General features: G+C 47.7%; 1 protein-coding gene and 1 long non-coding RNA gene across 7 annotated transcripts in view; both read right to left on the bottom strand.

Moving 5' to 3' along the window:
- The window catches only part of VPS8 (VPS8 subunit of CORVET complex), an 89433-nt gene extending 83781 nt beyond the window's left edge, over window positions 1–5652 (bottom strand). For 5 of the 6 annotated variants that reach the window (XM_075507599.1, XM_075507594.1, XM_075507596.1 and 2 more), the window contains exons 1-3: window positions 5451–5640; window positions 4311–4379; window positions 212–342 (exon numbers count right to left, since the gene is read on the bottom strand). In XM_075507599.1, coding sequence (XP_075363714.1) covers window positions 212–342; window positions 4311–4379; window positions 5451–5576 — 326 coding nt within the window. In that variant the 5' untranslated portion in view covers window positions 5577–5640. Of the gene's footprint in view, window positions 1–211; window positions 343–4310; window positions 4380–5450 lie in introns of all 6 variants that reach the window. The other variant, XM_075507598.1, reaches the window with a different exon arrangement.
- A 677-nt stretch (window positions 5653–6329) lies between these two features.
- Window positions 6330–11690, bottom strand: LOC142412408 (uncharacterized). The gene is made up of 5 exons (XR_012776476.1): window positions 11636–11690; window positions 11404–11461; window positions 10451–10554; window positions 9204–9275; window positions 6330–8309 (listed from the first exon to the last, which is right to left on the bottom strand). It is a non-coding gene; the product is annotated as an uncharacterized LOC142412408 (long non-coding RNA).
- Window positions 11691–12136: the final 446 nt, after the last annotated feature.

Below are 12136 nucleotides of genomic sequence, written 5' to 3'. Positions count from 1 at the left end.
AAATCCACACATGCAATTAACAGTTCCTACACAGGTAACAGACAAATTGCGTGCTCACAGCAAAGCTTGGGGAGGAGATGCCTTAGGAAGTTTCAACTGTTCTTAGCTTTGGATTGTCCTTCTACTCACCCAAAAAAAGAGAATTCATTTTTAATGGATATGAGCTCCTTCAAAAATCATTTAACCTTTCAGGCTATCAGTCCTGCAGTACCTTTTCAGGTGTGTCCGGTCCCCACTGTCAGAGCTTGCTACAGAAGATGTGTCGTAGGAGTGTGTATCCGTGTTATCAATGTTCAAGAGAAAGGGATCCTCCAAAATGAAAGACTCTTCTTCATCATCAGTCTGAAGGAAGAGAATCACCACGGCTTACTAAACATTCAAAATGCACCGTAACTGAAGCATTAACAAAACAGCATCAATTAAGTGGAAAAATCAGGGAGAGAATAACATCATCTCATGTATAAAAACCAGAACTACGTATTATTTTACTGAACTGATTCTGTGGAAGAACCAGTTTCCAGAATTCACAACAATCACAGAAGCAAGGTAGAGAGAAAGTTATTCAACTAATCGTTCTTCCCCAGATATGATCTACTCCATCAAAACTTTAACAGACCTTTAACTAAGCTGTTCTCAAAAGTCTCCAATTGCCAAGAGAAGGCCTAGAATTTTTATCCTCTACTCCAGCACTTCACCAAGTGGTGGCTAAGAGTCTAGCAGTCCCTCTGGCTGTTATGAGGGTTGATTTTGCTCTTCCACTGGTGATCTCGATCTCTCTCTCCACAGGCTTAGCCTGGAATTGTTATTACAGTAATTTTTAAACAGCCATTCTCCCTGATGTCTTCTAAATTCAGTATAGTTCATGTTCTTCTTGAAGCACAGAGCCAGAGACAGCAAACACAATACCCAACCTAATGCCAAACATGTAGATAACACAGCAGGTGCTCCTCATTTGTCTTACAGCTGGCAGTCCTGTGCCTACCAAGTGTCTTTTTTTTTTTCCAGTGCAGCTGTATACCTTTTTGGCTCAGTCAGGTTGTTCTCCACTAAGATCCTTTTCAGAAGATGTTTTGCCAGTCATTCCCATCCCATATGCACTGAGATAAATAGCATTGGAGTAAAACTTTGTATTTGTCTGCGCTGAACTATGTTTTCTTCAGACTACCTCTCAAGTTTAAGACTACCAGGATAATACTCCTCTGACATGGATGTGACTGAATCTCCTGGTATCACCCAAATTCAGTAAGTTCCCTCTACCCTCATCATCCAAGGCATCAGCAAAAACAGGACATACGTGTTTGGTATGTCCATAATCTGTTTGGGACACCTTATACCTATATCTTTAATACAGCTTTTTAAAAGAACTGTCACCTCTTCCAGGCTCCTTTTCCCTTTATACTGGCTTCCTAGGAAGTCCAACCACCAATTTGGTGGTTGCACTTCCTAGCAAGTCCAGCCACCAATTTGGTGGTTGCAAACAGAGAAGGACTTGCATGTGATGTGATGGCTGGAGGCCATCTTGGGCACAGCAACCACGAAATGATAGAGTTTTCAATTCCTGGAGAAGTCAGGAGGGAGGTCAGCAGAACTGCTACCTTGGACTTGCAGAGGGCAGACTTTGGCCTGTTTAGGAGACTGGTTGACAGAGTCCCCTGGGAGGCAGTCCTGAAGGGCAAAGGAGCTCAGGAAGGCTGGGCATTCTTCAAGAAGGAAATCTTAAAGGCACAGGAGCAGGCCGTCCCCATGTGCCAAAAGACAAGCCCCCAGGGAAGACCGGCCTGGCTGAACAGACAGCTTTAGCTCGAACTCAGGAAAAAAAGGAGAGTTTACGACTTTTGGAAGAAGGGGCAGACAACTCAGGAGGACTACAAGAACGTCGTGAGGTTATGCAGGGAGAAAATTAGAAGGGCCAAAGCCCAACTAGAACTTAATCTGGCTACCACCGTAAAAGACAATAAAAAATGTTTCTATAAATACATTAGCAACAAAAGGAGGGGTAAGGAAACTCTCCACCCTTTATGGGATGCGGGGGGGAACATAGTGATAAAGGATGAGGAAAAGGCTGAGGTACTCAATGCCTTCTTTGCCTCAGTCTTTAATAGTAAGACCAGTTGTCCTCCGGGTACCCAGTCCCCTGAGCTGGAAGACAGGGAGCAGAATGAAACCGCCATAATCCAAGGGGAAATGGTTAGCCACCTGCTATAGCACTTAGACCCACACAAGTCTATGGGGCCGGATGGGATCCACCCAAGGCTACTGAGGGAGCTAGCAGAATTGCTCACCAAGCCACTTTCCATCCTTTATCAGCAGTCCTGGCTAACTGGGGAGGTCCCAGCTGACTGGAGGTTAGCAAATGTGACACCCATCTACAAGAAGGGCTGGAAGGAGGATCCGGGGAACTACAGGCCTGTCAGTGTGGCAGGCCAGGGAACATTATGGAGCAGATCATCTTGAATGCCATCACGTGGCACATATGGGACAACCAGATGATCAGGCCCAGTCAGCATGGGTTTATGAAAGGCAGGTCCTGCTTGACTAACCTGATCTCCTATGACGAGGTGACCTGCTTACTGGGATGAGGGAAAGGCTGTGGATGTTGTCTATCTAGACTTTAGTAAAGCCTTTGACACCATCTCCCACAGTATTCTCCTGGAGAAACAGGCTGCTCATGGCTTGGATGGGTGTACGCTTCACTGGGTAAAAAACTGGCTGGCTGGATTAAACAGTTCTGTTTAATATCTTTATCAATGACCTGGATGAGGGGATCGAGTAAGTTTGCAGCAACACCAAGTTCAGCAGGAGTGTTGATCTGCTTGAGGGTAGGAAGGCTCTACGGAGGGATCTGGACAGACTGGATTGATGGGCCGAGGCCACCTGTATGAGGTTCAACATGGCCAGCTGCCAGGTCCTGCGCTTGGGTCACAACAACCCCATGCAACACTACAGGCTTGGGGAAGAGTGGCTGGAAAGCTGCCTGGTGGAAAAGGACCTGGGGGTGTTGGTTGACAGCCGCCTGAATATGAGCCAGTGGTGTGCCCAGGTGGCCAAGAAAGCCAATGGCATCCTGGCTTGTATCAGAAATAGTGTGGCCAGCAGGAGTAGGGAAGTGATTGTTCCCCTGTACTCGGCACTGGTGAGTTTGCACCTCGAATACTGTGTTCAGTTTTGGGCCCCTCACTACAAGAGAGACATTGAGGTGCTGGAGCGTGTCCAGAGAAGGGCAATGAAGCTGGTGAAGGGTCTGGAGAACAAGTCCTATGAGGAGCATCTGAGGGAACTGGGGTTGTTTAGCCTGGAGAAGTGGAGGCTGAGGGGAGACCTTATTGCTCTCTACAGCTACCTGAAAGGAGGCTGTAGGAAGGTGGGAGTCAGTCTCCTCTCCTAAGGAACAACCAATAGGACAAAAGGAAATGGCCTCAAGTTGTGTCAGGGGAAGTTTAGATTGGATGTTAGGAAAAATTTGTTCACCGAAAGTGTTGTCAAACATTGGAACAGGCTGCCCAGGGAAGTGGTGGAGTCACCATCCCTGGAGGTATTTAAAAGACGTGTAGATGTGGTGCTTAGGGACATGGTTTAGTGGTGGACTTGGCAGGGCTAGGTTAACGGTTGGACTTGATGATCTTAAAGGTCTTTTCCAACCTAAACAATTCTATGATTCTAATTTCCTCAGTTTGTTAATAAGCCTGCTTTCTTGGAGTTTCTTTACTTCCGTGCCCTTCTTTTCCTTTCTAAGAAGCACACACTCATGTGGCTATTGTAAAAGATGCACTGAATTGGATATAAGCAAGACGAAGTCAGTTCTCCCCTACAAGGTGTACAACAGGAAATATTAGATGCTGAGACAGTTCATTACTCCTGCCAGAGGGCTAAATACATGAAATGTACAATATAAATGGAGTTGTGAAGAATCTAGTTCTCCTCTCCTCCCACAACTTAAGAACTACCCACAATTCTCTGCATTTATTTTTAGCTATTGAAAAAAAAAGTTGATGACCCTGACCTTTAATGGACTGTATAGTCTTCAGGTGACTGTCCAAATCCACAGGTGAACATGCTTAAATTTGATGGAAACCCCTTATGTTTCAGCTGTAACTATTTTGATTGAAAAAACAAAATTCCTTATTACACACTGCACAGCAATTACTCAACTGAACGTGCGCTTTGTCAGCTATCAGTATCAGGAAATTATGAAGTTATACAATTTTATTTCCCAGGAAAAAACAATAGGAGAAGAGCCAAAGGAGTATGTGCTGCCTCATCTTAGATCATCCCTGTATTGGAGCTGGTTGCACATCCGATGGACCACTCACCTCATTTAGGATGCTCTCCAGTGTTGGAGGGGTATCAACTTGAGGAATGTCAAATTCTTTGTCATCGATCTGTACATCAGAAACCATAGACTGAGTTTAGGTTGCTTACTCCACCTTCCAAATTTTTTTTTAACTCAGAAAAAAAAAGCACCTATGCATGCACTCCTTCCAACCTACCTCTGCCCAGAAAGGCACCATATATACTACAGATTCTCTTATACAAAATGCATTCTCTGCAATAGAACAAGAGGTATTTATTATGAAAATTATATAACTCTCAGACTTTTGGCCAGACCTGAAATTTCAAATGCCTTTTTTTTTTTTAATTTCCAGAGATCATCACTACCAAGGTTACACTCCCTTTCTAATACGGATAGACATCGATACGCAAGATTTTCTGACTACTAACTAATGGGAAAAAAAAGTAGTCTTCTTACAGATACTTTTACCTGAGGCTTGCATTACTGAAAATCAAGCTTTGTTACAGTAGGAAAGCTAGGCCCAGCACTTGTGTCCTACTCATCTACATAACTACTACTCCTGTTCTGTCCCCACACCTCCTCCGGGTCCATTCCCATTGACTTAAAACTGGCTGACTACGCAACTCAGGCCTGACACAGCGTCTTCCAGGACGCAGGATTATTTTAAACTCTTGATTACCTGCTCCTCTAGCAATTTCATAGTACAAGCCTGACTGTTACCTGAGTTTTGCCCACCAGCAAGAACTGCATACGCGTGAGTTCTTAGGTAAGAATTAAACACGGTGAAAGTTACCCGTAGGATCCATTTTCAGTGTACGGCAGCGCACCGGCGGGACAAACGCCACTGACCGAAATGAACAGACAGCGGCGGGGTCTGGCCGCCCCCGCCCCTCGGGCCGCACCGCCCGCCCCGCGGACCCGCCCTCACGGCTCTGCCTGAGGGGCCCGGGCGGCCAGCGCCCGCGCCGCCGACCAACGGCGCTGAGGGCAGCAGCCCGGCCGGGCGGGGGCCGGCACAGACACGGCAGGGCTCCGCGGCTCGGCCGTCTTCCTCCCCGCTGCCCTTGGGCCGCTTCACCCCGAGGGAGGAAGCGCTCTGGCACCGGCGGGGAAAGAGCCGCGCCCCGGGGCCGCGCCCGCGCAGACGTTCGCGACGCACCAGCTCGCTGCGGGAGTCCAGCTCACGGTCGAGCTCCGCCGCGCTCAGCCGGTGCGCGGGTGGCTCCGGGCACGGCTCGGCCTCCGCTCCCGCCGGGCGGGCGCCCTGCTCCGGCGCAGCCTCCATCGCTGGGCTGCGGCGCGCCGCGGCGGCGACCGCACCAGGCCGGCACCGCCGGGACTCGAACCCGCGTCCGAGACGCCCCCGCCCTGCGCAGGCGCAGCCCGGCACGGCCACCCTCCCCCTTGCCGGCCTTAAAGGGGCCGCGGCGACCCACGCTGCCGGGAGGGACAGAAGGACAGAGCCGGCGGCGGTGCCGCACAAAATCCTTTTATTTAATGGGAAACCCCGCGTCTGCTCCACGACGACGGCTCGGAAACCGCGCCCGGGACCGACGGGTGCGTTAGCCTTCGAGGGAGGGAAAAGGGAAAAAATTAGTTATAGGTAAAAAAAAATGAGAGACAGAGATCAATATGCATTGCACCCTTTCCAGGCCCAGCTAAAGCCAAGTGGGGTTTGCTACAACTCCCAGCATTTTGGGGCCCAGGATTTGGCGTGCATAGCACCAGTCGGCAGCTGCATCCCAGCAAAGCCAAGAAAAAGCATCACTGTAGGTCAGAAATTGGGTGAGAGAAAAAAGCCTTTGGGAATACAGGGCTAATTTTAGACAAGGCAAGAGCTGGTGTAACAAGATCTGGCGCCCGAGCGTTTGTGTTTTCTTTTAAAAAACACCTGGAAAGTTGAGCAGCATTTGCAGCTAGTTCAGTATTTCAGTTATTCAAGACAGAAGGAAGCCATGTGGGATTTCCAAGAGCCCTCATCAAGCTAGGAGGCAAGGGGAGGGGTCAGTACTGACAAATGCAAAATAAAACACACATTGGAAGGATAAATACTTACAGTTTAATGATGTCAGACACCAAGCTACCCTGGTCTCTTACTTGTGCCTATATGTACTGTTTCAAGGTGACGCTATCCTGTGTACCGATCTGCCAGAGACTGGGGGAAGAGCCCATGTTGTGCCCACTTGGAGGAATGGCCCCTCTGGTGTCCAAGTAGCAGCAGCAGCTGAATCCTCATTTAGGGTTCCAGCTTTAGCAAAGGCACAGACTAAGGGCACAAAGAGAATGCTACAGCTGTGCCTGCCTTACCTATTTGGCCTTCCCGTTATTCTTCCTGAAGGGCAGACATGTTTCCCTCCTCTTTGGAGAAGGCTCTGTCCTGTACCTAGCAGCAAGAGCATGTGGATGAGCAAGGAACATGCTGAGTGTCCTCTTACCCTCTAGGTGAGCATCTGCCAGGCAGGCCCCTGCTTTCCACCTCCACCTGAGCAGGAACCAGTCCTCCTGCTGTCCTCAGGGCCAGGCTCAGCTCAGCAGTGAGAGCAGAGGATCTACCTGTCCAGGGTCACCTTTGGAGCTCTGAATCAGTTGACTAGCAAAAGCTGGGGGGAAAGCAGTCACAGAAACAGGCCAGCCAACATCACCAGAGAGAGCTGCTCAGTGGAGGGAGCTTGCAGTTACCAACCCACCATCATCTGTGCTTTGAAGATGCCTTAAGACTAACAAGTTACAGACAAGAAAGTCATTTTTGTTCCTCAGAAATGCCATTAGTTCAGGAGTCCCATTCAGGAGATCACACACAAAAAGACAGTCCCTATGGCAGTGGCTCAGCAGATCAGCTGGGCTGGGGAAGGGTAGGCCTGGGGCTGTCTCTGGTTTCAGCTCTGAGGACTGCCCAGCTGCTCTAAGGATACACCCTGTACCAGCAGTGCCCAGGCTAGGAACCTGGAACCAAAACGGGGTTGTGACACCTAAGACGACAAAGGTCTCCAGGCTGATGGAAGATTTAATAGCAGTCTAAAGAAGTCATCAGTGACATGGAGAAGGTGACTAGGGAAAGAGAGTCACTTTGGTATATGAGAACTAGGGAGGAATTAATTGATACTATCGCATGGCGAGTTCAGAACAAACGAAGGGCAGCACTTTTTTGATAACGCTGTTCCTAATAGCAGCCTGCCAGCAGCAGGCTCCTGGGGTTTGCTGGGCTGGCTCTAGGCTCTGCCAGCAGAGCTCACTGCTGGAGGGAGGAGAACATTTGCCGTGCAATAGCCCAGGACTTTACAGCAGGCATTACAGACTGCACAACCACTCTTACTGTAGAGCTGCTGAAAGGCAGATTGATTGATCACACAGTCATATCCAGAGCACAGGAAGCAGGTCGCTAGAGCTGTAGATTAGTGAGAAAGATGAGCAGAGCTCTGGAAGAGGCTCTAGACAGAAATTCACAGAATCAGTCACACCAAGAAACAAAAATGATTAAGATTGCAATGAACTGTCTCCCACCACAGCCTGAGAAATGCCATCACAGAGACCTGCTAGAGATCCTGGAATTAGAAGCTGATTAGGAAGGCAGCTTTAAGGAATAAAACAAATGCTTAGGGTAGGTGAACAGGTCAAGAGAAATCACAGTAGAGTTTCTCTTTCATCCTGCAGAGCTGGATGAGATGTACTACTTTTCCTCTTGTCAACAGGACAGAGGTTTTGAAAAACACAAACCACCCTTTCCAGCTTCCTCCATCTAGGTAGGCTCCACAGGCTTGTGGACACTCAAGCAGCACGGTAACCAGATTTCAGAGTCCAGACAAAAGGACAGGATTTTTGCGAGGAAGTAACTCTGCTTTAGAGCAATGCTGGCACTGGGAAGCTGAACCCTTCCTCTGGCATGCACATCTACACTGATTACCACCACACTCTCTCCTCCATGTTCTAAAACCTTCCTTTCCACTGCCAGCTGTTCCAGGATGGTCTTCTGCAGCAATGGTGCATTTGCTCCTCTTACAACAGCTACTAATTCTCCTCCCTGAAAGGTGTGAAAAGCAAATCAGTCAGTAAGTGCTCAAGTGGTGCCCTCTGGGCTCTGGAAATCACCACAGCAGCACGTCACATATGATATTATGTACCAGGCCCTCCTCCTTGACAGAGCTGCTCTGCTCCAGAACAAGAGGGAAAGTTTGGAACAACCTCCTTTGTTGTTCCTGATCGGTCTTAGGATGAACCAAAGCAGCTTGTGAGAGGAGTGAGGTCCTGCAGCAGCAGGAGCTGAACCTGAAGACCCCACAGGGCAACACACATATCCATGTGCTAACATGGTGTGAACACTGCTTACGTGGACTCAGCCAGCCACAAGACCCTGCGGACACATACATCTTTCAGTAAGTCACAGGGATCCCTGGGCATGAATGATAGGGATTTTCATGACTAAGATACCCTCTCATGGAGGGGAAAATGGCCATGAAATACAGCCACCCATCACAGGCTACATGGGCCTCACCTCAAGTAAAAGAAAAAACAAACCAACCAACCAACCAACCAACCAAAAACTCAACAGTCTCTAGCTAGAGGAGTTCCTGTAACTTTGTGCAATGTCTGCCTTTCACCCACCTGTGCAATTTAAACTGTTTTACTTCATTCACACCTTAGTATCTCTTAATCTTTTTTTTTTTTTAGTTAATAAAACAAAATTACATTGTTCTGTTTCTTGGTGGCAAAGCAGAAGATATTTAAATTTAAACTCTGGCTGTATATTTTTATCTGTGCAGCACTTGATCACCAGTAGATACCAGCAGATACAGAGCAAATAAAATTGTGCTGTCACACATGAAAGACAAAGAATCTCTCTCAAAAAAGGACAGCTGTTCCCACTGGCAAGTGATATTTATTGCTATGCAACTACTGTAACAATATTTTCACTCACTGTATAAAACAGAAAGACAGGCTCGCATTTTCCTCTGTATTTTTCCAGAGCATCAATGGAATCAACTTCAGCCTAAAAGAAATGTAAAATAAAACAGGTGTTTCTAGAAAAGCATTTCTGCTTCAGAGAAATACACATTAAACTGCCTGGACTCAGACAGCCTCAGCTGGCTGGCACTCATCCCCCATGTACAGCAAAACAACCCCGGGTCCCAGTCTTACAGGCCAAAATGACACTGGTCAGAGCCAGGGCCACAACTGACTCCCAGCTCACCATCAGCAACCTGAGAAACAGGCAGATGTCTGGCAGGTCTCACCCACAGGGGATGGAACAGCAGCTCTTGTGAGGAAGGGATATCTATCTCACAGCAGCTTGCCTGAGTAAGTCCCAGAGAAAAAGCCTGTAAAACTTAAACTGAGGCCCCTTGTCTATAAGGAGTGCAAGAAGTGACAGGAGGAGCTGTGGTGGCAGCAGCAGCAGCGGCAGGTAGGCTGCAGGGAGTGCTGAGCAGTGGCCTCCATGAGAAACCTCGCTGCCCACGGCTCTTTCAGCAATCGAGAGCTGGCCTTCAGCCAGGAAAGGCATTTAAACACAGAATCACAGCATGACTGAGGGAGGGAGGGACTTCTGAAGGGCTCTAGTCCAAGCCCCTGCCCAAAGCAGGACTAGTCTCAATGTTATAGAAGGTTGCTCAAGGCTGCATTAGTTTTGGGCATCTTCAAGAATCAGTGCTCCACAGTCTCTCTGGGAACCTGTCCCAGTGTCCAACCACTCCTATGTTGAATACTTTTTCCTTCTATCTACTTGGATTTTTCCCTGCTGCAACTTGATCCCATTACCTGTTGTTCTTTTGCTGTGTACCACTGAGAAATGTCTGTGTCTGCCTTCTCTATTAATCCCCCACTAGACATCTGTCCCTTAGTCTTGTCCAGGGTGAACAAACCCAGCTCCTTCAGACTCTCCCTGTACATCAGAGGGACACGTATGTTAATGATTCTGTCTAGTGTTACTCGCTTAAGCAGAAATCTGAACAGTACAGAACAGCTGAAGCCTGAAAATTTGTAACGATATGAGTTCTTATTGATGTAACCAAGCGTCTGTATTTGGCAGGCTCACTCCCACAAGCTGGAACTCCTGGACTATTATCATTTTGGCTGAATATTGGAAAGATAAATGACTTTTAGCCTTTAGTTACCTGCTAATTTCAGGGGACTGGATATTTTAAGCAGTGCCAAATTAGATCTTACCACAGCAAAATGCAGGAGATCACTGCCAACTTCATTCCTTATTTTTCGGAAAAGATCCACTACTGTTTTGCATGGACCACACCAGGCTTGAAACGCATCAACAACTGCAAGCAGGAAAATTAGTAAGATTTAGGTCAAAATGGGTCAGTTTAGACATAGACCAATAGGTTGGCTTGTGCACTTTTCCACTTTGCAGCATAATCATTTGGAAGGGGACTGCAAAAGGGTGCTAGTGCAATAAGAAGAATCTTGAAAACCTCTGAGGATTGAGGTCTCCTCTGGTGACCTCTGCAGCACCACCCTGGGGAAGAAGATTTGCCTCATGTCCAACCAGAACTTCCTAAGCTGCAACTTGTGGCTGTTGCTCCCATAGTTCTGTCTGGAGTGTGGCAGGACTCCTGTTGAGCGCTAGAAGGGCTATGGATTCAATTCTGAAGTAGAAACTATCATACTCTTTCAAGGTTTCAAATGCTAGATCAGAGGATGAAATCACATGATAAAATAACAATATAATAACAATGTTATGGAGGAGTCTTTAGAAGAAACATGGGCATGGCTGTGACCTTGGAGGTACCAGATTTTCTAGGGAAAACTACTGCGCAGAGGTAGAGTACATGAGGCTTACCTAACAGCCCTCTAACCTCCACCCTTGGGAACCTGGGCTGTTCCTTGCATTGAGGACAGTCCTGCTCCAAGTGGGCAGCTGGATTTGAGACTCCAGAAGCTCCTGCACCAGCACTGCTTTGATTGCATGATAATTGTCCCACATAAATGAAGAAGACCACAACCTCCAGCTAGCTTCACCTCTGTTAGCATATTTCTTTCTTCCATTCTGGGCAAGAGGAATGGAGGGGCTGACTGAACATCTGTATCAGTAGTAATTGATTCCTAACAGTACTGGTGTCCTTTTAACACAGAACAAAAGCAATCTAGTATGTTGACCAAACCCTTACCAATGAGTCCTTTGAGACACAGCACTTCTTCCCAAAGCTCCTGGCTATTGATGTTAATCTGTGTGAAAATTTACAAACACAGTAAAAGCAAAAAAGCAACAGTTAAGTCATCAGATACTACCTGGTTGCTGCAAAGATACTGACAAATCACATCATGCTTGCACTTAAGATGCCTGCCTGAAGAGGTATTACCTGAGCACTCAGGAAACTCTTTTGACTGTGATCCTCTCACCTCTGACTGGCTGGGCAGGGCCAAGCTGTGCTAGAACATGGGTGGAGGACCTCTGAGAAAAAACAGCTGAAGTCAGATATCCTCACTCCCAAACTCTCATTCCTTCCCCTCTTCCCACATGCTCTTGCTACCACCTGATGCCAGCTCTGAGACCCATCAGCAAGCCAGCTAACTCTCTAGAAAAGTTTATTGGACTAGAGACTCATGTTGTCTCACAAGAACCAAGGAAAGGCAGATGGAAAGGGTAGCAGCATCCAGCCAAGAGCAAGCCCTCCCCTGTTTAGTGGCAGCAACTACTTGAACAGTCTGGCTGCTTGGGGACCCCAGACTCAGTCTGCAGAGAGAATAAGAGTTGTTCTGGAGGGTGACTGGGGACACGGCCCCCTGCATTTTATCAGGCTGACTGACCAGAGCCCTAGCTGAACCTACCAGGCTGTGTCGTGTATGGCGCAAGAGGGAAGGTCTGTGAAATACTCGTACAACCTCAGGTTTTTCCTAGCA

Source organism: Mycteria americana, chromosome 7 (assembly GCF_035582795.1).
Source record: "Mycteria americana isolate JAX WOST 10 ecotype Jacksonville Zoo and Gardens chromosome 7, USCA_MyAme_1.0, whole genome shotgun sequence".
NCBI lineage: Eukaryota > Metazoa > Chordata > Aves > Ciconiiformes > Ciconiidae > Mycteria > Mycteria americana.
Note: the sequence above shows the minus strand (reverse complement) of the source record. Positions and strands in the feature narration are given on the sequence as shown.